A 25461-nucleotide genomic window follows, 5' to 3' on the forward strand; every position below is an offset into this window, starting at 1 on the left:
GTGGGGGAGGAGTGGGGGGGTATGGTCTCATAGGTCACTTTCAGTGGTAAATAAGGAGAGCTGAAAAAATGGGTTGACGTCACATCATACACTCCACGCTCTAACATTTCAAGCGGGAAACCCATAAACAATTTGTCCCCACTTCTTTCTCTCTCTAAAACAATTCCAATTTCCTTTCAAATAAAATAAAATAAAGTGAGTAGTTTCTCTCTCTAGGTTGGCTGGTGGTTATTATTAATTTCTTTTTTCTTCTAGTAAGTGCTGTCGCTTTCACTCCTCACTTGTACCAGAATTGTTCACTGGTTTTTTTTTTTTGCTCTCATTTCTTTTACTTCCTCTTCACATGTTTGTGTGTGTTTTTTTTTAAAAATTATTTATAGCAGTCGTGCTGCTCTCGCTCTCCTTTTTTATTTTCTCTCACTAGTTTTCTCTCTCTAGAGCTAGGCGCAAAGCGTACCTTGGGCATGGAGATGCGAAGGGGGTTTTCCATCCGGTGAGTCTGTTAATTACTGTTAATTATAATTTAATTATGTGGGTCTTCTTCTCCGCTTATTAATGGGTTTGGTGTGTGTCTTGTTGTTAGAGAATACGCTTCGACGATGAGAAGTGTAGACGTGGCCAATTCCTGGCCGTTCGATGAGGCCGCCGGCGAAGAAACTGTGAAATCGCTGCTCCCTCCGATCAATGTCAAGAAATTCACCTGGTGGCTGGATCAGCTGGCCGAATCGGCTACTACTAACAACAACAACCTTGTGGGCATGTCTGAAAACAAGAAGAAAACGAAGGCGGCGCCGCCCAAGAAGAGGTCAATTGTTGAGATTTTTGCGGCGGCGCCGCCTGTTGAGAGAGCTGCCAGCGAGGCGGAGGAGGAGGAGGAAGAGGGTTTTGACGAAGATGCCTCTTTCATTAAGTGGGGCCCCAAAGGTAAGAGAAATGACAAGAGAAAGAAGATTATTAGTAAGAAATCCGATGCAAATGCAATCTTCAAGAAAATCAAGAAGCTGAAGGTATGTGCTTTTGCTTATCTTCTAATTTATATTTTATATATATATATATATATATATATATATATAAATTAGAAGATAAGACTGAAATTGTGGTCTCTATCAAAATGGTCATGTTGATAGATTCACCGCTGAAAAAGCACTTTGAAGATGAAAGCAATAGCTTAATCATTCCCACTTTACTGTGTGTGCAAATAACACATCAAAACTTTGTTTTTTTTTTTTTTTCTAATTAAAAAAAAAAAAAAAAAAGGAGAATGGGGTTTTCTTGATATGAAGATTGGTACTCTTACAGCTGTCCCAGTACGTTCGGACAGAAATATATATATATATATATATATATATATATATATATATATATATATATATATATATATATATAATAGCTACTGTTTACTGGGGTTTTTTCTTGAGCAATCATTGTCATGGAATCTAATTGTAGAGTGACTTTCAATTATGGGTCACAATGCACAGATTTATTTTAGTCTTTTTGTTGTCCCTTTTCATTTTGGGGTTTAATAGTTTAGTAAATTAGTGTCTGTTAGGCTAGTTTAATCTAATATTTGCATTTGCAAGGGTTTTCTAGAAGGTGGAAAATTAGGTTTTTTTAAAAACAACCTGAAATTGTTCGTATTTTCGATTTTTTTCTGATTCGACTGGGCAGCGGATTTATTGAACAAACATTGTTTTAATTTATTACGGAAACATTTGGTCGTTCTAAGCTAAGACTAAGTATAGATCATATGCATTTGGATATAATGTTATGTTGCTAAGACTAAGTATTAGGGTTTCACTCAGAAATAGATTTGAACAACTGTTGTTTTCTTGATTAGCGTATCGTGATGATTTTATGTCGTAAGTTAGATGTATCGTTTTTGGCGATCAAGTTCACACATAAAATAATAGGTTTAACACGGTAATCGTCTAGTAGATTAGCAGTAAATATCTTCAGTTTCTGTAGTATTATCCCCTAATGATGGGTTTAAATGCAATTAGGGTGGTTAATTAGGCGTAATAAGAGTATTTGACGGCTAAACTTTCGGTGGGTTTACGGTTATTTTTTACTTTTGATTGATTTATAGACGATAATCACACATGTAGTTTTTTGGATCTATACGCGTGTACGATAGAATATCAGTAAGTACGTTCACTTGGTGTAACATAGAACAATCTGTATTATAGCATATAAACTGCATATTGATATCTTCATAAAATAAAATAAAAAAATAAATATATGGGTAATTCTATTTTTGCATCTCTATTTAGGTGGTGTTTGCAAAAGCTTTTAAAAATAAATTATGAGCTTTTTTTCTAACATAATTTGTTTTTAGGTGTTTGCAAAACCAACTTTTGCTTTTGCTTCTCTTAAAATAAACTGATTTAAGCTATAATTTTAAAAGAACCCATGTACCTGCTTTTTCTATTTTAGTTAATTTCAGATTTTTTTGCAAACACCCCCAACTTTTGGAATTAAACACTTAATATCAACTTAACTCACAATCACTAACTTATGCTTTTAAATAAGGTTTTGCAAACACCACTTTAGTCAGTGAGAATAATATTACGCTCTTATGTATCTTTTTTTTTTATCTCACTTTGCCCCTTGTACTTGTATTGTATCTCACTTTAGCCCTTATAGTTTTATTATGTCATATTTAACCCTCTTATAGAATCTATTGTATGGCTATTTTACTAACATGGTTGCCGTTTTATAAGCCAAAGCATCGCGGCATTTTAAGGAACCATGCGAAACCGTTTTCGAAGAAAAATATCTCGCACGTGGGAGACAAGCACGTCACTTTCTCAGACAAGAACGACACCCGGAGTGGCAAACAGTCGTCTAATTATCACTCGGAATGTTCCAATAAGTTACTCCGACAAGATTCATCGACTGCAATAATCGAGGATGTTTTGTCAATGGGAGTAGAGAAGGAAGAAGTAGATGCTGGATTTACGACATTTATTATGAAGCGAAAGTACGACGACGAGGAAAGTGTTAGCAGATCTGAATCTTCAGACAGAAGTACATTACTTAGCATGAATCGAAACTTGTCTGAAAGTGGTCGTCTCGCAGAAGCGACACATGATTCGCTGATGTATGCTTGTCCGAATATCGACTCTACCTCAAGAGATTTGATACGGAATCTTGATCCCGTAATATTTCCTCCTCCTATGAGTTTCAAGAGCAATAACGAGTCCTTAGTGTCTCGACCTAATCTCTCACACGCGAATAATAGTGCTTTCCGGTTTCAAACATTGCCACGTCAGCACCCTTTCTGTGGGAATATTCATGCAAAAACGGGCGTCAATCGCTTGAATAATCAAGATTTTGTGGGATTGCCTCTCAATTCACAAGGAGAGTTCATCAGTTTCAACCCGTGTGCTAATTCAAGTGTCGATCTTTTTTCGGAGCGAAGAAGATTGGATTGTGGAACATATTCGACAAATCGGTTGAATCTATTCCCTGACGAGAGCTATGTGATCAAACAGAATCCCTCCAGATTGGATATCACTAAATCTCCATGCGACGACAACGCAAATTTCGGCTTCGATTTTCTTAAAATAAACGAGCATGCCTTTCAAGATTCAGACAACAACACGGTCAACAAGAGTCTCGGAAACGAGAAAATCCAGTCAACCATGCGTTTGATGGGCAAAGAGTTCGCAGTCGGCGGCGGAAGGGACTTTCAAGAATCTGAAAACGGGCATATTTGGAAGGATAAGAAAATCGTAAACGAGCATCGTTTCGGGAATATCCCGGTCAGCAATTTCATGGCACAGGATCATAAATTTAGAGAAACTTTGTTGTTCCGTCCATCAGAAAATACACACACGGGCGTTTTTGCTGCAAGAAAAATCGACAGTGGTCAGAAGATATATCCTCGTTCCGAATATTACAACAGGGAATCTAATTTGTTCTCTACACCAAAAGCTGCTCAGAATCTGCCTCAACTATCTCCAATATCAGCCATTAGATTTCCTTTCATGCACCCAGATATCCAAGGAAACACCAAATCTTATTCGAGTCAGAGATCTTCTTCAAACCGGGCCCCGTTTCGTTTCGATGCTTCGAAAAACGTAAACCGTAATTATTCGTTCAGTCGTTTCCCCAAATCTACTAATAATGTTCCGTTTAAGCCAATAAAGATGCCTACTTTTGGATTCCGTAATGCGGGTTCTTCTGCTAGATTCGAAGGTAGTGTTCGAAATACCGGACGAGCGTACGAACCGCGTGCTGCCACAAACAGAACAACAGAGTTTGATAATGCAGCAGTGGGCCCCATCAAACTGACTGCAGGTTCAAAGCACATACTCAAGGCCTGTCAGAAAAAAGACAAGCGGTTTATAAGTTCAAGGTTTGCAGATTCAGACATCTCTCTTTCTGGAACAACCACCGATTTCAGGTTTCCGTAATCTCTGAAAATATTCGGCAAACCTACTTCGAACCTTTGTTGGTTTCTTCCACTGCTTAAATATGTTTCAGATGAACTACTTTTTTCGATCAACAATAATATTTCCGTTTTCTTAACCTTCCATGCGTATTACTCCATCTGATCCATAATAACTGTCTCATTTTTAAAATATTTTTATTTCATATTATTTGTCACTTAGATTTCCAATACTGCATTAAATGCAGCAGAACCTCGATAAATTGATAACCTCGATTAAATAATAGTTTCTCTCGGTCCCGACTCGGTGAAAACGTGTTAAATTATCAACTAGATAATTTAATAATTCTCTAAAGTAATAGAATTTCCTTAGTTTCAACTGTATTAATTTATAGAGGTTTAACTGTACATTTTTCATGTTTTAACCTTATTAATTCAACTCTCCAAGTATTAACTCTCTCTTATTACATTATTAAATGATCAAGGTTATTTTAGTGTTTCTAATGTGTTTTTCCTTAATACTTGTGCAGAGCTAAAAAACGACAGTTAATAAGGAACGGAGGGAGTATTAAGAAAGTGCTCATGTTTTTGTCAAATTCTCTTGCTTAACCAATAAGAATTTCTTCGTCTTTTTCGGAAAAAAAAAAAAGAAAAAGAAAAACAATAATTAGGTAGAAAAAATAAAATTCTACATGAGCAAGAATCATTTAGATTCTACTCTCAAAAAAAAAAAAAAAATAGAATCATTTAGATTCCTTAATTATTTAAATTATGTACCTAAAAGTTTAGACCTACTAAAATAATCAAGTGCGTGTTTTTTTTTTTTTTTTTTCTCGGTAACTAATGAACTCACAGCACTAGGTAAACATACATTCTTGTATAATAACTTGCAAATCAAAAGAGAAATGTGAACCACACTAGACTAACCATGGGTAACAAGCTCGAGCTAGCGACCGTTGGCAAAGAAATTCGAACGTGTGTCAATTGACACATGCTCACTTGCTCCAAGCCTCCAACCGCTAGGCCATCCCTTGCGGGACAATCAAGTGCATATATCTATGTATGTTTGGGTGTGTATGTGCAAACCGCGTACTGCATAACTACATGTGTATGGAGAGATTACACCGGGATAAGTTAGGTGTATGTACGAGAAAACTGTCCACCGAAAAAAGTTGTACGTTGGTGTTGGGTGCTAAATACCTAACACGCAAGTGCACATATCGCAAACAAGTAGTAAAAGTGGACTCGTGAGAGTCGGATGTCGATCCCACAGGGAATACTCAAATTATCTAATCCTAAGTACCAAATTCCAACAACTATGATTTTTATCCAGCCTACGCAAGTTTGTCAAATTAAATCAATTAAACAATTAAACTAATTATGAAAGCAAATAAACACGAGAAAATATCAATAAAACGGACCTAGGATTTTATCTCCCCCCTATGCAAGAATTGTTCACCCAAAACCCCTCAATTATGAAATATATGATTCATGATTATTAACCCGAGACACTAATTTACTCATAACCCGCTGTCGCGTGTATTATGAGTCTATTATTCATAAACGGTTCACTATATGTCTATGCAAACAAATTATGAATAAAGCATTAACTAACAAGTCTCGTAATTGGCTACCTATGGTGATATCTGTATGTCTACGACACCACATGCAATTGACACACTCATCCGGTGAAAACTACTCGAAGGTTCTTATACTTACCGTCTAATTATCAAAATAGTTCTGTCGAGTCAATCCCAATAATCACAGATAAAGCACATAAATTGATCAAGTTCATGCACTAACAATCATAACAAATAGAAGAAATAATCATAAAATCATAATTGCATAATCTCAAGAAAACGGGTTCACCATCCCCACATAGGGTTCCGAAAAAATCCTAGATTAAAAACTTAGCTACGCATGTTCTCTACGAAAAACATCATAAAATATAAAAAGAAATAGATTAAGAAAAGATAGACGAAAGAGGAATTGTGATGAAGATTTGTCAATTCTCCGTCTTCGATTCTTCGTTCTCTCGCTCCTCTCGCTCCAAGGTTGTCTCCCAAAAGTCCCCGATTCGTGCTTGGTTTGGTCTTAAATAGATGCCCCAACTTGGTAGATGATTTTAGGTTTCCTTGTGTGATTAAAAGTCCAAAATTGTGTCCAGCGTGTGTTGGCGCGGCCGCGCGAAAATCAGTGCAATTCTCGCACGGCCGCGCGAGAATCGTCGAACCTTCTGCCCAAATTCAGCATTTGGCACGGCCGTGCCAAAAATAGGCTAATTGTGGCACGGCCGTGCGGGTCTATTTTCAGCCAATTTCAGCATATTTTTGATTATTTCACTTTTGGCCCATATTTTCTCCAAATTTGCAGTTTTGACCCCAAACTTTTCCAATTCTTCAATTTATACCTAAAATACAATAAATCATCTTTTTAAGCACCAATTATCGTTAATTCACACAAAAAAAACTCAAATAAACAGATACGATAAAGTGTAAAAATATTCACTTAACAGTTGGCCTCCGCACACGTTTTTCTCTTGTGTTGTTGATTCATTTATGTTTTAACTAGAAATTTTGACTAGCATTCGTAACATATTTAAACTCATATGTCCTAATCACGGTTGTTAAATCGTGAAGCGAATCGCAAATTGATTCATCAAACGTATAAATCGAAAATCGCAATGAATCTCAATCTTACTTATTTAAAAAATAATATAGATAGTAATGATTATATATTAATATTTTTAAAGAAATTATAAAGAGTCATAAGAAAATCTATGTACTTCTGAAAAATAAACTCAAACTATAAAAATTGTAACTTCACAAAATACATTGATATTTTAATAAAATTTTCATAGTTTAACTGCAGTAAAATTAAATTAACCAAGTGTTAATGGACAAACAAGTTATATTTGCAAAAATGAGAAGTTAAAGAAAAAGGCAGAAGTGAAAAAAAGAATATAGTTATTAAATTGCCAAATCAAACTCATTTTTTGGAACCACAACCACTAGGAGTGGAAACCGGAATGGAATTTCCGAATTCCGCCAATTCCGATCCGAAAATATTCAATTTTGGAACCGTATTTTTCATTCCAATTTCCGATCCAATTTCTGGTTCTTCCGAACTTATTTGGAACATATATAATTGGAAAGGTATATAAAATTACTGTAAATTCCGATTTCCGATCTGATTTTAGTTCCGAATATTTTTATGGTTTTTCGAAATATATAATACAATTTATGATCTAATTTGTAATTCCAGAATGTAACTTGTATTTTATTTTATATGAAAAATATAAATACTGACGGGTCAAATAAATTAAAACCTTAGAAAAAAAATAATATAATTGACATCGAAAACTTTATATTACATTTTTTTCGTATAAGGAAATCTATGTTTCAATTTGTTGACATATGTTTTTATTTATTGGGTTTTGTCGAACTCCTTTTGGACTTTCTTGCATTTTCCTGCAAAATTTCAAAAAAGATAGAAACATATTGTGAAAAATTATATAGTAATGTAAATTCTGAAAATTCCGACGCTGATTCGGAAGCATTCCGAAATCGGAATGAATTTTTGCATTCCGATTTTTTTGGAACAAAAATTGTAACCCACTTTTCACTTCCGAAAAAAAATGGGATTTTTTCGAAAAATTAAAGTCATTTCTTATCCATTATGTCCGATTTCCACCCCTAGCGACTACAAATAATCATAGTGGTTATTATTTTCTATTTTAAATTAGGTTGCAATGCTTATTAACACAACATCCATCCCAAATGCTCTCAAGTTAATTATTTTATATACTCACAGTTGGCCGAAAACCTACACGCAAGTGCACGTATCGTACAAGTAATATAGTGGACTAAAAGTCCGGATATCGAACCCACATGGAATATTTAATTATCTAATCCAAGACGCTAAATTCTACCAATTATTATCAAGCCCACCCTACACAGTCGAGTTTTGAGAGAATAAACTAAATTAAACTAAATTAAAAAGCAAGCAAAAACAAGAAAGCAATTTAAACACGAAGATTAATCAAAATAGACAAGCCTAGGATTTTATTCTTCCCCCCTATGTGATTATTACTCCCCCAATTCTTTCAATTATGCAAGCAATTAACCCGGATTACTAACCTGAGATGCTAAAATAATCATAACCCGCTTCCGCGTGTATTACGATTCTAATACTCTAGATTCAATTACTATATTCCTATGCAATTAATTCTAGAACACAGCATTAAGCACGAATCTTAATAATGGCTACCTAAGAGATTAACTATATTCCTATGTTAATACCACAAAGACTCTTCTACCACAGTTCTAATTATTAACCCGATCTTCCGATTCATGCGATTAGCAATAACATAAAAGCACATAAGGTGATCAAATTCATGCACTTAATAAAACAAGTAGAAGAAATAATCCGAAATTAAAACTTGCATAAAATCATAGAAAAGGGTTCATAAATCCCACATAGGTTCCAAATAAAATCCTAGAAATAAAGACTTAGCTACTCGTAATTCTTATGATAAATAAAATAAAATAAATAAATTAAATAAGAAAAACTATGCTTGAATCCTCGTTGATCTTCTTTGCTCTTGAATTTGCGTCCCAAGATTGATCCCTAATTGTGTGCTTGACTTGGTCTTATATAGGGTGGAAAACTTGGGGAAGAAGGTAGTTTCCTTGTGCAATTAGGATTCCTTTACTGCGCAACTTCGGAGTCTCGGACGGGGTCCCACGATTTGCACTAAAACAGGGACGGGGTCTCAGCATTAAATCCTCTGAAATTTGATTTTTTCACTTTTGGCCCATATTTTCGCCAAAATTGCAGTTTTGACCCCATACTTTTCCAATTCTTCAATTTGTACCTAAAATACAATAAATCAACTTTTTAGGCACCAATTTCGTTAAAACACACCAAAAGCTCAAATAAAAAGATACGATAAAGTGTAAAAATATACACTTAACACACCCCCAAACTTGAACTTTTGCTTGTCCTCAAGCAAAATCTACCAATAAGCAAATAACTCAACTATTACATCTCATCACATAGATCAATGATCAACTTCACGTTTTCAGAACTTGAAATTATAATGACAATTCTTAGGCATTCGCAAGCTCAAAATTCAACAATACTTAGTCACTCACCATTACCAAAAACCACAATTCATACAATTGCTTCAAGCATCCAATATTTGTAAATTAAAGATAGAAAGAATTTATACTTACATGCATATGCTTGACTCCAAATACTCACCAAATTATTCTACTCTATTAATATCGAACATTAAGCTATTGGGATCATTGGGGCTTTGTGGCTTTCAATTGTTAGGCTCTTTGGTTCGAGGTAGGAAATATGGGCATGTGTGTCTATTTTTCTTGAATTTAGGTGATTACGCCAAAATTTGAAAGATAGGCGTTTGAAACAATGAATTCACCTACACGAACTTTAATAAACTTGATTCTCAAAAGTTCAAAAGTCTCCACTTTTGCTTTTGAGACAATGGATCGAGTTTTCAAAAATAATTCAACAACTAGTCCTTATTTCTCCCTTCTAGTCTCTTCTTCTTCTCTTTTTCTTTCTTTTTTTTTTTTTTTTTTTTTTTTTTTTTTTTTTTATATATATTTATAGAAGCATATATATTTGTCTTCTTTTTTTTTTTCTCTTATTTTTCTTTTTTTTTTTTTTTTGAAGAAGAAGGACCTTATAAAATTTTTCGACCGAACTCCAAGGGGTAATTTTTCAAGAATCTCCACTTTTCTACCTTATACACATGGCTAAAAGAAAGAACACCTTTTCTCCGAGGCTCAAATCAAGGTTCTAAGGAATTTCGATAAAAATGTCGGCTTGAAAGGCTCAAACGGTTCAAAGAAGGCCCAAATCATATCCCAAATTACTCACTACTCAATATTTCGTATCATAAATTTCCTAAGGTGAGTCTTAAAACCGAACATAGCATGATCTAGCACAAATTAATTCCAAATTTAAAATACAAAACATTCAACCAAAGCAATGCACAAAATGTGATTCCTAGCAATAATTCGCTTCTAAGTCCTGTTGAATCGAAAGCTAAACAAACATCAAATCCTTATCACATAAAACAAGCGATTTCATCGTCAAACATTGATCATCTCTCATCATCATAAATCATCGATGCATTCGACTCAAGCAATTTTTTTTTTTTTTTTTCCGGAATTACGAGAAAAACAATGAAAACGAAATAAAACCTAATGCATGCAAACTAAAACAAATAAGCACAAAAATAACATGTTTTTCACCCCCAAACTTAAAATTTTCGTTGCCCTCAACGAAATTAGCACAAAGTTTAAGGATAGAAAACACCTGATTTAGTCGGAGTCGATGTAATCGGGGTACTCCTCCCTCCCTCTCTCATGCTCATCCTCATCTGAAAGCTCGGGCACGGGCTCAATAATGGGTGCCGGTAAAGGTGCCGGCTCGATGCACTCGGGCGTGCCGCATCCCAAGTGTTGGACAATAGCTTGTAGCATCTTGCTCGACCACCGTTGAAGTGCCTCCACCGTATTGACTTTATGCTCGACGGTAGTCAATCGGTTCCGAGTAATTATCATCTCTCGCTCCATCTTCTTTCGGAATCGTCGATCGGAACGGGAGCTTGAGGCTTCGGGCTCGTCTCGGGCTTGAAGAGCGGCTTGCGGCTCGTCATATGTGGCTTCTTTGAATAGCGAAACCGCAAAATTGGCAATCGGCTTTCGGATGTTGAGCTTGATATCATTTGGCAATTTGGGGACCTTCTTTCTTTTGCACAATCCCGTGACGAGGCTAGGGAAGAAGATGCCCTTTGTATTGTCGCGCATGGAAAGCCAAATTTGATCGGACATAATTGACCCAATGTCGACCGGCTTCCCCGTGATAATGTAATAAGCGAGCGCACACCGTTCGTGGTTGATCCGACTAAACGATGTAGTCGGGATAATGTTGGCGCAAATGAACGTCAACCACGCCTTGCCTTCATAATTGATGCTTTTCCAACTGAGCTCATACGTCCCTTTGTCCGGGTATTCGATCCATCTTGGATGTCCATCACTCAACACTTCACCAATTTGCTCTTTGGTGACTTCGTTGCTCATCTCTTGCCAATCTTGACCCAACCACGAGAGCCCGTAATATTGATTTATATCCTTCGTCTCCCAACTAACATAAATTTTTCGTACTACACTTGTGAATTTTCGTGGATGCTTGAGTACCAACGTGTTCGCATAAAACTCTCGTACGATCGATATGTTGTAAATTGGCTCCGGTTCACCAACCCTTTGCCATCCTCGTCTTATGATTTCATGGTTAAGATTGGCTAAGTGTGACAACGTGATTGTCAAGGCCCGTTCCGTGATGACGGTCTTTTTGCCTTGTTTATCGAATAGAGTCGCGGCGCCTTCCACACTAAAAGCGTCTTTTTCGGGAAAATGAATCGTCATTTTGGTGGCACCTTTCTTTCCTTTGCCTTTGGAAGATGAAGCTTCATCCGTGCGACCTCGTTTGTTGGACGACATATTTGGGAGAAGTTTTGGAATGGATGCGGTAAGAATTGGATGAGAATCGACCTCCAAATTTGGTTGAGGCAATTTATCGAACACCTTGTGGGCGTGCCTTGAAAGATGAGATTTTGAAGAAGTTGGTTCGATTCTCTAGCCTCTCTGTCAATACCAACACAAAATATTAATTTGAGAGTGCGTGAATGAATTATATGTGTGAAATTGAAGAATTTTTTGAAGAGAAGTTCAAAAATTCGAAAATTGTGTGTGGGAGGTTGAGAGGATGAAGGAGAAGGGTTTAGGAAATAATGGGGGAGAAAATCTGATTTTTAGAACTTTATAATGCTCCATTATAGCCTCGGATGGCCGTCCCATTTTTTACCCTATTTCTCGGACAGCCGTCCGAACCTTCTGTTTCACTACTGCTCATGGGACGGCCGTCCCGTTTTTAGGCCTATTTCTGGGACGGCCGTCCGAAGTATGCTGGTTTGGCACTGGTTTCGGGACGGCCGTCCGGACTTTATACCTGTTTTTCAGACGGCCGTCCGAAAATTACCGGTTCTTACTGGTTTGGGGACGGCCGTCCCGGTTTTATGTCTTTTTGTGGGACGGCCGTCTCAATCCCCTCTTTTTTTTTTTTTTTTTTTTTTTTTATTTTTTCGTGGACGCTCGACTCGACTCTCGACTCACGTTTTCGACCCTAGAAAGTAAAATTAAAATTATAAATTAGAATGCATGCTTATGAAAAAAAAAATTATAGAAAAAAATACGAAAAACAATAAAGCTTGGGTTGGCTCCCGAGAAGCGCTAAGTTTAAAGTCTTCAGCCGGACGTTGCTTCTTTCTTTTTAAGCAAAGGTGACCAAGGCCATTTGACGTTCGCCACCATCTCCCCAATAGTGTTTGAGTCGATTTCCATTTACTTTGAATACTCGTTCCGATTCACGGTCTTTGATTTCTATAGCTCCATGTGGAAAGACTTGTTGAACGATGAACTGCCCCGACCATCTTGATTTAAGCTTTCCCAGGAATAACCTAAGCCGTGAATTGAACAAGAGAACTTCTTGCCCTTTTTGAAATTGACGGTGCAAGATGTTGTTGTCGTGCCACCTTTTGACTTTGCCTTTGTATAACCAATTGCTCTCGTACGCTTGCTCTCGTAATTCGTCCAACTCGTTGAGTTGCAATAACCTTCTTTCCTTGCATTCTTTGTAATCGAAATTCATCTTTTTTAGCGCCCAATAAGAACAATGCTCCAACTCCAACGGTAAGTGGCATGCTTTACCGAACACTGCACGGTAAGGGGTCATTCCCAATGGCGTTTTAAAAGCTGTGCGATATGCCCATAGTGCATCATCGAGTTTTATCGACCAATCCTTTCTTGTTGGGCCTACCACTTTTTCCAAGATATTCTTGATTTCGCGGTTCGTAACTTCGGCTTGCCCATTCGTTTGTGGATGATACGCGAGTGCAACCTTGTGCTTTACACCATATATGCCCATCAAGTTGTCAAATTGCTTATTCACAAAATGCGATCCACCATCACTGATAATTGCCCGTGGTGCTCCAAACCTAGTGAAAATCTGTTTCTTCAAGAAAGCACACACTACAGATGCATCATTAGTAGGGGTGGCTATTGCCTCTACCCACTTAGTAACGTAATCGACGGCCACTAAGATGTATTGGTTATTGAATGAAGGGACATAAGGCCCCATAAAGTCAATACCCCAAACATCAAAAGGCTCGACTTCGATCATCGTGTTCAATGGGAGTTCATGGCGAGCCAAAATATTGCCCGTGCGTTGGCACCGATCACAAGTAATAGCAAATTTATACGAATCTTTAAAAAGAGTTGGCCAAAAAAACCTGATTGAAGAACCTTACGTGTTGTTCTTTCGCCCCCATAATGTCCTCCATAATCCGAACCATGGTAGTGAAAGAGTATGTCTTGCTGCTCATGTTCCGGGACACATCTTCGCACCAACAAATCACTGCACTGTCTAAAAAGAAAAGGCTTTTCCCAAAAATAAAATTTTACATCATGCAAAAATTTCCTCTTTTGATGATAATTGAGATTCGGTGGAAGCACTTGACTAACCAAATAATTTACATAATCGGCAAACCAAGGTACCTTATTATCAAAAGCAAGCAACTGTTCATCAGGAAAATTTTCATTAATGCAAATTCTATCGCTTTCGTCTACATCTTTCTCAAGTCGAGATAGATGATCGGCTATTTGATTTTCACTACCCTTTCGATCACGAATTTCAATATCAAATTCTTGAAACATTAAAATCCACCTATTGAGTCTAGGTTTTGCATCCTTTTTAGTAAACAAATATTTGAGGGCAGCGTGATCAGTAAAAACAACAACTTTGGGTCCTAACAAGTAAGAGCGAAATTTTTCGAAAGCAAAAACAACAGCTAATAACTCTTTTTCCGTTGTGGTGTAATTTAATTGTGCATCATTAAGAGTTTTACTAGCATAATAAATTGATCGAAAAATTTTCTCTTTCCTTTGACCTAAAACGATGCCAACCGCAAAATCACTAGCGTCACACATAAGCTCAAACGGTTCATCCCAATTCGGTACGCAAATAATAGGAGCGGATACTAACCTTTGCTTAAGCTCGTTGAAAGCTTGAAGACACTCACCATCAAAATTGAATTTTGTCTCCTTCTCTAGTAGGTTGTAAAGGGGCTTGGCAACTTTTGAAAAATCTTTGATAAAACGCCGATAAAAGCCCGCATGTCCAAGAAAACTCCTAATGCCTTTGACCGAAATAGGTGGCGGGAGATTTTCAATTGTGGAAATCTTTGCTTTGTCCACTTCCAAGCCTTCTCGCGAGATTTTATGCCCAAGCACAATTCCTTCGTGCACCATGAAGTGGCACTTCTCCCAATTTAGCACCAAGTTGGTTTCTTCACACCTGCGCAAAACCTTAGCCAACATGCAAAGACAAGTGTCAAAAGTATCACCGAAAATAGAGAAGTCATCCATAAATACTTCTAAACCGTTCTCTACCATATCGGTGAAAATAGCCATCATGCACCGTTGAAAAGTAGCAGGTGTATTACATAAACCAAAAGGCATGCGTCTAAATGCAAAAGTACCATAAGGGCATGTAAATGTGGTTTTCTGTTGATCATCCGGTGCAATGGCTATTTGATTATATCCCGAATATCCATCTAAAAAACAATAAAATTCTTTACCTGCCAATCTATCAAGCATTTGATCAATAAAAGGTAAAGGAAAGTGATCCTTTTTAGTGGCTTTATTTAATTTCCTATAGTCCATGCAAATTCACCAACCCGTTGTTGTTCTAGATGGAATTAATTCATTATTTGCATTACGGATAACTGTCATACCTCCTTTCTTAGGAACACATTGAACGGGGCTTACCCATGCGCTATAAGAAATCGGATAAATGATACATGCGTCGAGCCACTTGAGAATTTCCTTCTTGACTACCTCTTTCATAATGGGGTTGAGACGCCTTTGCTGCTCTACTGACGGATGTTGTTGATCATCCAAGATGATTTTGTGCATACACAATGAAGGGATAATTCCCTTGATATCCGCAATTTTCCATCCAAGTGCCGTCTTGTGTTCCCGCAGTACCTCCAATAGCCTTTGTTCCTGCAAAGTAGATAGAGATTGTGAGATAATTACCGGCAAAGTATCATTCTTACCGAGGTAGGCATATTTGAGGTGTGCGGGCAATTCTTTCATCTCAAGCTGTGGTGGTTCCTCCAATGATGTCTTGAATGCCTTGGGGGTGGTGAGGGGTGCCAAATCCAAACTTTCAAACTTTTGCCTAGCGAGAAAATCACCGGAATCTAACCAACAAATTTGCTCCTCCACTCTTTCATCTCCACAATCGTTACCTACAACCAAAGATGCCTCCAAAGAATCCAAGTGTAACGAATCAAAATTTTCAAAAGAACAAGAATCCACTACATCGATAGAAAAACATTCATTAGAGTTGTGCGAACGCTTAATTGCATTAAAAACGTTAAATTTAATAGTTTGGTCATGCACCGTCATGGTGAGATCCCCACTAGCACAATCAATAACAGTACGTGAAGTAGCTAAAAACGGCCTTCCCAAAATAATTGGGATTTCTCTATCTTCATCCATATCAAGAATCACAAAATCAGCAGGAAGAATAAATTCGTCAACCTTCACTAAGACAACTTCTAAAACCCCCTTTGGGTAGACTAGAGACCTATCGGCTAATTGGAGTGTTATAGCCGTTGGTTCAATTTCACCCAACCCAAGACTCTTATATGTAGAAAAAGGCATAAGGTTGATGCTAGCCCCTAAATCAATGAGTGATCGAAAAAATTTATCTCCTATTGTGCAAGGGATAGTAAACTTACCTGGGTCGCCGAGTTTTTGAGGGAGAGGTCTCGTAAGGATTGCACTACACTGTTCGGTGAGTTGAATCATCTCGTTTCCTTACAATTTTCGTCCCTTTGTTACGAGTTCTTTGACAAAATTCACCCACTTCGGCATTTGTTGGAGTGCTTCGATAAGAGGGATATTGATACGGATTTCCTTCATCTTGTCAACAAAGCTTTGGTATTCGGCATTTAACTTCGGTGGTTGGAACCTTTGTGGGTATGGGATGGGAGGAGCCGGTGTAACCTTCGCCCTTGAAGTTTCGCCTTGAACGTTTGTTTCCTCTTCCGCCGCTTCGGTCGCTTTTGTTTTTCCTATATTTGTCTCTTTTCCCGGGGCTTCTTCCAATTGTCGTCCGTTACGTAGGCTCACCGCTTGTACTTGCTCGTTTTGCCTTTTTCTTGGGTCCTCCGTGTTTGATGGCAATGCCCCTTGCGGACGATTCTCTTGATTCAAAGCAAATTGGGCGAATTGATTCTCCAAGTTCCGCACCGAGGCTTGGGTAGCAGTCATGAATTGGGCCAATATCTCCTCCGTGCTTGATTTTTGGGCCGGTGGATTGTTGCCTTGATAGCTTTGTTGAGGAGGGGCTTGATTTTGGAATTTACCTTGAGGTCTTTGATACCCTTGGCCTTGTTGATTTCCTCCATATTGCCCTTGTGATCTCCACCCTTGATTTTGGAATTGGCGAGGCGCATTGTTGACGTAGTTGAGCGACTCCGCATCTTGTTGGCATTGGAGCGTGTAGTGATTTCCACCGCAAATTTCACAACATGGAGACTCAACGGCTTGGACTTGTTGTGGTGGATTTGCTTTGATGTGTTGTAGTAGGAGTTGATTTTGTTGAGCAATTTGGGTCACTTGAGCTTGAAGGGCCGTAATTGCATCTAACTCCAACACTCCGGGAACTTTCTTGGCTCCACTAACCGTCCTCTCGCTTGACTTGGCAAACCGATTTTGAGCAATTTGATCTAACATGATAAATGCATCCGGTATCGATTGACTCATAAAATCCCCCCCGGTTGATGCATCTAAGACCGTTCGTGCATTCTCGTTAATCCCTTGGTAGAAGATGTGGATTTGCCGCCATTGTTCGACTCCATGTGTTGGACATTGCCGCAAAAGAGTTTTAAATCTCTCCTATGCCTCGTATAATTGCTCGCCTTGCTCTTGGACAAAATTGTGAATTTCTCGTCGGATTCTCTCGTCCTTCTCGCGTGAGCTATAGACTTTCATGAAAAGGTTGAGGAGTTGAGGCCACGACGAGATAGAGTGGGGGGCTTGGGACATCAACGACTGGCGAGCTCTTCCTTGTAGGGAGTGCTTGAAGAGAATTAATTGAAGCGCCTCTTGGGAAACGCCGTTTTGACGGTGGGAATTACAGGTATCTAGAAAATTGACAATGTGAAGATGGGGATCTTCACCTGCCAACCCACTAAATAGCCCGTTATTTTGGAGCATCGTCAAAAGGCCTTGCTTAATCTCAAAATTGTGCGCCTCAATGGGTGGATATTGGATGCTCGGGCGGAATCCGTCTACAGTTGGGATTATGTAATCTTGAAGTGCTCGTGGTCGAACTGCTGGCTGTGCTGGAAGTTGAGGGGGTGGGTCTTGGACTTGGTTTCCGTTGGCCTCGAGTAAATTGCCTGCGGCCCTGCGTTCTTCGTCCTCCATTATATTGTTTTCGCGTTGAAGTCTCCTAGCCGCTCGAAAAGTACGTTCGATTTCAGGATCAAACGGTTCTCTAGCAAGATCGAGTCTTCTACGCATACACAGTACGTAAAAAAAATAAAACAAAAATTAAATGGGTGAATCGTGAAAATTGTTCAAATCTAGAGCTAGAATAAAATAAATAATTAAAATAGTCCCCGGCAACGCCGCCAAAAACTTGTTGGCCGAAAACCTACACGCAAGTGCACGTATCGTACAAGTAATATAGTGGACTAAAAGTCCGGATATCGAACCCACAGGGATTATTTAATTATATAATCCAAGACGCTAAATTCTACCAATTATTATCAAGCCCACCCTACATAGTCGAGTTTTGAGAGAATAAACTAAATTAAACTAAATTAAAAAGCAAGCAAAAACAAGAAAGCAATTTAAACACGAAGATTAATCAAAATAGACAAGCCTAGGATTTTATTCTTCCCCCTATGTGATTATTACTCCCCCAGTTCTTTCAATTATGCAAGCAATTAACCCGGATTATTAACCTGAGATGCTAAAATAATCATAACCCGCTTCCGCGTGTATTACGATTCTAATACTCTAGATTCAATTACTATATTCCTATGCAATTAATTCTAGAACACAGCATTAAGCACGAATCTTAATAATGGCTACCTAAGAGATTAACTATATTCGAGGGCCGGCCCTGGCCTAGGGCGAACCGGGCCCAGGCCCAGGGCCTCATTTTCATTAGTTATATTATTATGTAGTTTTTTTTTCATTTATTTATTTTTGGCTATTTCCTTCTCATTTCTCACGTATTGAAGATTTCCATGTGACCCCACCACCACCACTCTCTCTCCTATCTCACATCACTCTTGATTAAATGCCACATCATTATGAGGTATTGGGATTTGGGATCAATAAAAATAGTTTTAATTTGTAGATTTAATAATATGTTATTTTATACCCTAATTTAATTGTTCATTAGTATTTTATTAGTTCAAAGTAAATATGGATAAACTATTAGATTAAAACTTATTTGGTAGGATAATTTCACCATTATTTATTATTATGATTCGATATTTTTAATTCACATTGCATCTTATATTTTCTATATTTAGAAAATATTGTATGCCCTTAAAATATAGTTGTGCAATACAAAATGAATATTGGTATTCATCTTTTGAGTTTTATATATTTTTTTGTATTTAGAAAAAAAAATTATGCCTTTGATATATAGTTTTTTTAAGCTTGGCCTTAATATATAGAACACAATATTTGGTAGAAATAATATAAATTTGATTTTTTTAATAGGCTTATAATAGGTAAATGTAATTTTTCTTTAAGATAAAAAGGTAAATATATATATTTTTCTTTTAGTTAAGGGCACATTTTTTTTCTTTTCGCCCTGGGCCTCTAAATACCCCGGACCGGCCCTGCTATATTCCTATGTTAATACCACAAAGACTCTTCTACCACAGTTCTAATTATTAACCCGATCTTCCGATTCATGCGATTAACAATAACATAAAAGCACATAAGGTGATCAAATTCATGCACTTAATAAAACAAGTAGAAGAAATAATCCGGAATTAAAACTTGCATAAAATCATATAAAAGGGTTCATAAATCCCACATAGGGTTCCAAAGAAAATCCTAGAAATAAAGACTTAGCTACTCGTAATTCTTATGATAAATAAAATAAAATAAATAAATTAAATAAGAAAAACAATGCTTGAATCTTCGTTGATCTTCTTTGCTCTTGAATTTGCGTCCCAAGATTGATCCCTAATTGTGTGCTTGACTTGGTCTTATATAGGGTGTAAAACTTGGGGAAGAAGGTAGTTTCCTTGTGCAATTAGGATTCCTTTACTGCGTAACTTCGGAGTCTCGGACGGGGTCGTCCCACGATTTGCACTAAAACTGGGACGGGGTCTCAGCATTAAATCCTCTGAAATTTGATTTTTTCACGTTTGGCCCATATTTTCGCCAAAATTGCAGTTTTGACCCCATACTTTTCCAATTCTTCAATTTGTACCTAAAATACAATAAATCAACTTTTTAAGCACCAATTATCGTTAAAACACACCAAAAGCTCAAATAAAAAGATACGATAAAGTGTAAAAATATACACTTAACACTCACATCTCAATTAATCAAGCCATTTAAATTGCTAACTAGATTAGAAAACAAGAGATGTACATTTCCAATTACAAAATATTGCTTCGGTTATGTTGTAATTATGTTAATAAATATAAGCGTGATTGAATTGATATTTGCTCGTGTGACTTAAGCGGTGTTTGAAATTCTAGGGGGAGTGTTGTGAATAATATGGAAAAATGGGTCTTCCTATCCTAACACATGACAGGTTGTAACCTCTATATTGTACTATAGATTCTCAACTTCCCACTACCCCACTATCCCCACACATTGTAGTGTTTGTAACTCCTATGTAACTTATTTGTAACTTCTGGTGGATTACACCTATATAAATGAGAATATCCCATCCCCTAAACACCCACAATTTTCTCTCTACGGATTGTTGTTCTCTTTGCATTCTCTCTTTCTCTCTGTCTTGTTATTTGCATTCTTATGTATTTCCACAAACATAAATAGGACATTTTAAAACAAAATTAATATAAACTTTTATTTATATCTTAATCCCATTATCTGTAATGTGAGAAAACAGCCACACTGGAAAGAAACTCAAGGGCTTCAGTGGTTTCTCAGGTCTTTAAAGTTCAATCAATTTAGTAGAAGAACAACCACATAAGAACGAAACTCAAGAGGTCTCTTGAGTACTCTTCATATGCGAACTTCTACTCTTAAAACTTCCTTCTTAATTCAATTTTTCTGACGTTTAAAAAAAAGATATTATTGTTTCTCATTCAGTGGCTGGATGAAAAACTTGTAAGGCCACTCTTCCTATTTTATACGAAGATAAATCCTTATCCTTCGTGCCACAACTATTATTATTTTGATTTTGACGAGGATGTTGTCATTCGCCGCATGTCTATAATGTATTGCCGTTCGATCTTTTCAATTTTCTTTCTATATCTTTAGCCAAAGTGAAAATGTAATAAAATATAACTATGTGAATATCAACTCTGGCATAATATTATTTGGTAGGTTGTTACAGTTTATGTGGACCTACCGGAGAATGTACAAAATCGTTTGAAACATACTTTTGAACAATTTTCCGTCCATCGGCACAGTAACTCTGTAAGTGATCTGAAGATAATATTTTGCACTTAATGCCACTTAAATACGATGCTTGCAAATCCTGTATAACTTTTCTGCAGGTTTTTTTTTGTTTTTTTGTTTTAACCTTTGTATCTGCAACGTATAGGTCTGTCAACGAACTACTAGAAGAAGAGCAAGATAGACAAGAATACAATATTTCATTTATATATATGAGTTTTAAGATTTTATATAGTTTTTCTATGATTGATATAATCATTTTTGGAAGCAAAAAGTATTAGGAATTGTGATATTTTTTTGCAAATATATAGACTATATCTTTCTTTAGTATATTTGTGATGATTATGTCCTTACATACTTATATCCATGTTTTTTTAGAACATCTCCAATACTAAACTCAATCTCTACTACTTAGAGTGTCACATAGGATATTTTGAGATTTTTGTTCAAATATCACTTCCAATGCAAATCTTGAGAAAAGTCTCCAAATGATTAGCGGCACTTGTGATTTTAGAGATTCTTAAGATGACACTCTGAATGGACGTGTCATTTGTCATCTTCAGGATCTCTAAAATGCTAACTCATCATTTTAAAACAATTTTTCTTTTACTTTCTAAGAAAATGTTTTGAGTCTTGAGTGTGGCTTTGGAGAAGACTTTGCAGTAAAAAAATTCAATGTTGTCAAATAGGATAGAGAAAATTTTTAGATTCAGATTTGGTACTTGACACCTAGAATTTTTAGAGTTTCTTTCGAATTTAGCATTGAATATGCTCTTAGCATTTGCAATAATTATTTCCTTACACAGTAGCAAAGTTGACGGATTTCCATTACCAAGACGTACGAGCCTGGTTGATGATTTCGTCGATCTATTCCAGAGCCAAGGTAAATGAATCATGCGTGAACCTAACAATATTTTGTATGTTCGAGTATTAGCACTTGTATAGAGTGAACAAAACTAACACCAATTTGCTAGAAAATGTCGATGTTAATGTTGAATGTGTATGTTTTCATTTAGATAGTTGGTCTTCTATATGTTAAATTTAAGGCGGTGGATATATGCAAGCTCAATTTTTTCTTTGTTCAATAACACATAAAAGCGTTTCTTAGTTCAAGACCACAAATTAACCTAATTTTCTTATATCAAGACCAAAGATGATGAATATGTCATCATTCATAATATTTCTTATAAATCAGCATGTCGGCGGCGATATTGTCCAAAAAAATCGGTATTCGTGGTTACCGATATTTGTTGAAAAAATCGGTATGCAAATACCGATTTCTGGAATCATCGAATTTTTTTCCCAATAAAAATAAAGATCCATAAGCTAAAATAAACAGTTAAAACATACTTTATTGCGTTCACCACCCTCATAAACCACCATCTCCTTGTTTTCTGATTTCATTGTGAATGTTCGGTGTGTATTTGATTATTTTGGTGTGTAGGGTTCTTGGTGGATTCGTGAAGAAGAATGAGAAGAAGAAGGAGATTTTTAAGTTAAATAATGAATAAATTTGTGGGTTTATGTATTTATTTGGTCAAGCACAACGGGAATAATTTTTTTATTTTTATTTTTAATGTTTTGTGTTTTTAATGGTCTTGAATTTCATTAAGGTAAAATTAGTATTTTTATGTTGGAGGTATTGAACAAAGAAATTTTTGACTTGCATATTATCCGCGGCATACACTTAACTGAACTTTGATATATATATTTGCAGTTATTTTCTGAGCCAATGTGGTGGATTTTAAATTGTTCAAGTTGGAGTTATTTCAAGTCTTTCAAATTCAAATCTTTCAATTCAAATGCATTGGTAAAAATATATGAACAATCTTTAAAAAATGATATATTTTTTTCAGCCAACACGTGCGAAGCACGTGCATCTTTTTTGTGTATTTTAGTTTCTGTGTATTTTAAAATACTCTGTGTATATAAGAAAATGATGCGTTGTTGGCCACCGACTCACCATGTATACTCACTAAGTTTTGTTGTTTCTCATCCACTTGAACACATGGCTTTAATTTTATTTACTTTATTATTTGTTAAATAAGATATTGTCATGTGTTTATAAAGTTACTTATTTCTTACAATATCTTAAATAAAAGTATTTTATATATCTATTGTCAATATTATAAGGGGGAATATGTCAAACACCCTCCATTGGGTTTTTTATTCTTGATAAATCCTTAATTAATTAATGGTATTTAAGATAAATCCATTGGACTTAAAAACCCATATATGCCCCTACTTATTAGTATAATTATTAAATTAAATATTAAGGTAAATTAATACCAAATATCTCCCAAAAATAAATCAATTCCAAATCAATCCCAAAATCACATTGCCCTATAATTCGCCCCTCTTCCCCCAAATCACGGTAGAAAACATAATCGTATAACATGCAGTCTTTTTTTTTTTAAATAGTTTTTTATATTAATTTAAAACATAAGTTTTTTTTATTTTACTTTTTTAAATGGTTCATATTTAAAAAAAATTAAAATCCACTACATACACATCGAAAACCACTAAATTTATCGAAAACCACTATGAAATTAAAGTAAAAAATACTACTCCCTCCGTCCCAATTTAAATGACGTTTTGGGTTGTTGCACACATATTAAGAAAATCAATAAATGTGTATAGATTATAGTGAAAAATATAGGAAAATACTAATATATCCTTGACATTAATTATTTTATAACTAACTAATTAGGAGTGATAAAGGGTAAAATTGAAAATAGTACAATTAATGATGCATTGAAAATCTAAAATGACAAATAATTTGGGACAAAAAAAACTCTCTAAAAAGACATATAATATGGGACAGAGGGAGTACAAAATAAGCATAATCCACATTAATATTAACATAATCCACTATGTAATTAGTGAAAAACCACTATGTAATTAGTGAAAACCACTATGTAATTAGTGAAAACCACTATGTAATTAACAAATTTCATTACAAAAATTCACTAAAACCTACTCCCTCCTTCCCTGAATAGTTGTCACTTTTGTTAGTTGCACACATATTAAGAAACTCAATAAATATGCATTGGTAGTAGCAAAAAGTATAGTAAATCACTAAAATGTCCATGCTATTAATTGATTTTTAAATAATTATATTTCAATTAATTATGAGTGAGAAAGGGCAAAATTGAAAAATAACAATTAATTATTCATTGGAATAGTAAAATGACAAATAATTTGAAATATAAAAAAATGGCAAAAGTGACAAATATTAAGGGAAGGAGGGAGTATCAATTAACAAAAACCACTATTAAATTAACGAAAACCACTCTGTAATTAACGAAAACCACTGTATAATTACAAATTCCTAGACTATGTAATATTGATGTAATTCACTACAAACTTATCGAAATCTACGTAATTCACAACGAATTAAAGTAATCGAATATATATATATATATATATATATATATATATATATATATATATATATATAACTGTTTGTTTCTCTCAATCTTTTCTTCTCTATTCCTCCGACCAAAATCACCGGCGCCGTAATATTAGTGCATTTTGACACCAGCAAAAAAAAAGAAAAAAAAGTAGACAATAGTGCAGTTCGACGGTGAATTTGAGCAACCAACATCCAATTCCGACACTCCTACAAAAAGCCAACAAGTGTAAATTGATCAGATTAAGAATATATTTTTTTTTCAAATTAGTTAATTAAATATGACGAAATTAAACAAAGATCAGACATAGCTTTCTAGGCTGCATTATCCATCAATTGGCAGATAAACTGCTCAGAGCCCAGTGCAATCATCATTTCAAAGCAAACAATTCTCAATCAACCAAATAAAACAAATCGTGAAAATAAAAATAAATAGAAGAGAAAAACAATATTTAAATATTAGTTTTAAAAATGTTAAAGGGGTATTCAATATTCCTTCCCGCCGCCATCACCGAGTTACTGTCGGAGATAATCGCCGGAGTAAATTTGGATCCGGTGTCCTATATGCATCTGCTGCAGGAACTGCAGGACACAACTCTGGGCTCGATCCTCTCCGCCTTGCTCCCCCACTGTCTGCCGCCGCAGCGAACTTTTCCGTTGGACAGAGGTGGTGGTGGTGGTGGTGGGGCAGGGCAGCATAGGTGTGGTCTGTGTAGAAAGGGATGAACGACAGATCTAGGGTTTGGATGTGGGACTTAACAGAAAAATATTGAATAACTGAGTATAAAATATAAAATATAAAATATAAAATATAAATAAACGTGATAAGAGAAAAGGTTATAATTGTCAAACTATAT

At 35.9% G+C, this 25461-nt stretch overlaps 2 protein-coding genes and 1 non-coding gene across 5 annotated transcripts; 1 reads left to right on the plus strand and 2 right to left on the minus strand.

Annotated features, from left to right (window-relative positions):
• The first annotated feature begins 263 nt into the window (after nt 1-263).
• Nucleotides 264-4533, plus strand: LOC105965186 (uncharacterized). 3 transcript variants are annotated; one of them, XM_012989710.2, is made up of 3 exons: nt 264-493; nt 584-1007; nt 2721-4533. In XM_012989710.2, the coding sequence occupies exons 1-3, from the start codon at nt 465-467 to the stop codon at nt 4416-4418; spliced, it is 2151 nt and encodes a 716-aa protein (XP_012845164.2). In that variant the 5' UTR covers nt 264-464; the 3' UTR covers nt 4419-4533. The 3 variants fall into 3 exon arrangements, with proteins under 3 accessions (XP_012845164.2, XP_088678504.1, XP_088678505.1); XM_088822378.1 differs by having other exon boundaries at nt 341-493; nt 2727-4533; XM_088822379.1 differs by lacking the exons at nt 264-493; nt 584-1007 and adding an exon at nt 1686-2270 and having other exon boundaries at nt 2551-4533.
• An 11831-nt stretch (nt 4534-16364) lies between these two features.
• Nucleotides 16365-17493, minus strand: LOC148768814 (uncharacterized). Its single transcript, XM_088822380.1, has one exon. It carries the CDS (start codon nt 17323-17325, stop codon nt 16375-16377), a length of 951 nt encoding a protein of 316 aa, XP_088678506.1. The 5' UTR covers nt 17326-17493; the 3' UTR covers nt 16365-16374.
• Nucleotides 17494-24902: 7409 nt separating this feature from the next.
• LOC148768815 (small nucleolar RNA snoR118) lies at nt 24903-24983 on the minus strand. The gene has a single exon (XR_016033357.1). It is a non-coding gene; the product is annotated as a small nucleolar RNA snoR118 (small nucleolar RNA).
• Between the last annotated feature and the right edge of the window lie 478 nt (nt 24984-25461).

Source organism: Erythranthe guttata, chromosome 8 (genome assembly GCF_056151865.1).
Source record: "Erythranthe guttata isolate IM_541 chromosome 8, IM_541, whole genome shotgun sequence".
Lineage (NCBI taxonomy): Eukaryota > Viridiplantae > Streptophyta > Magnoliopsida > Lamiales > Phrymaceae > Erythranthe > Erythranthe guttata.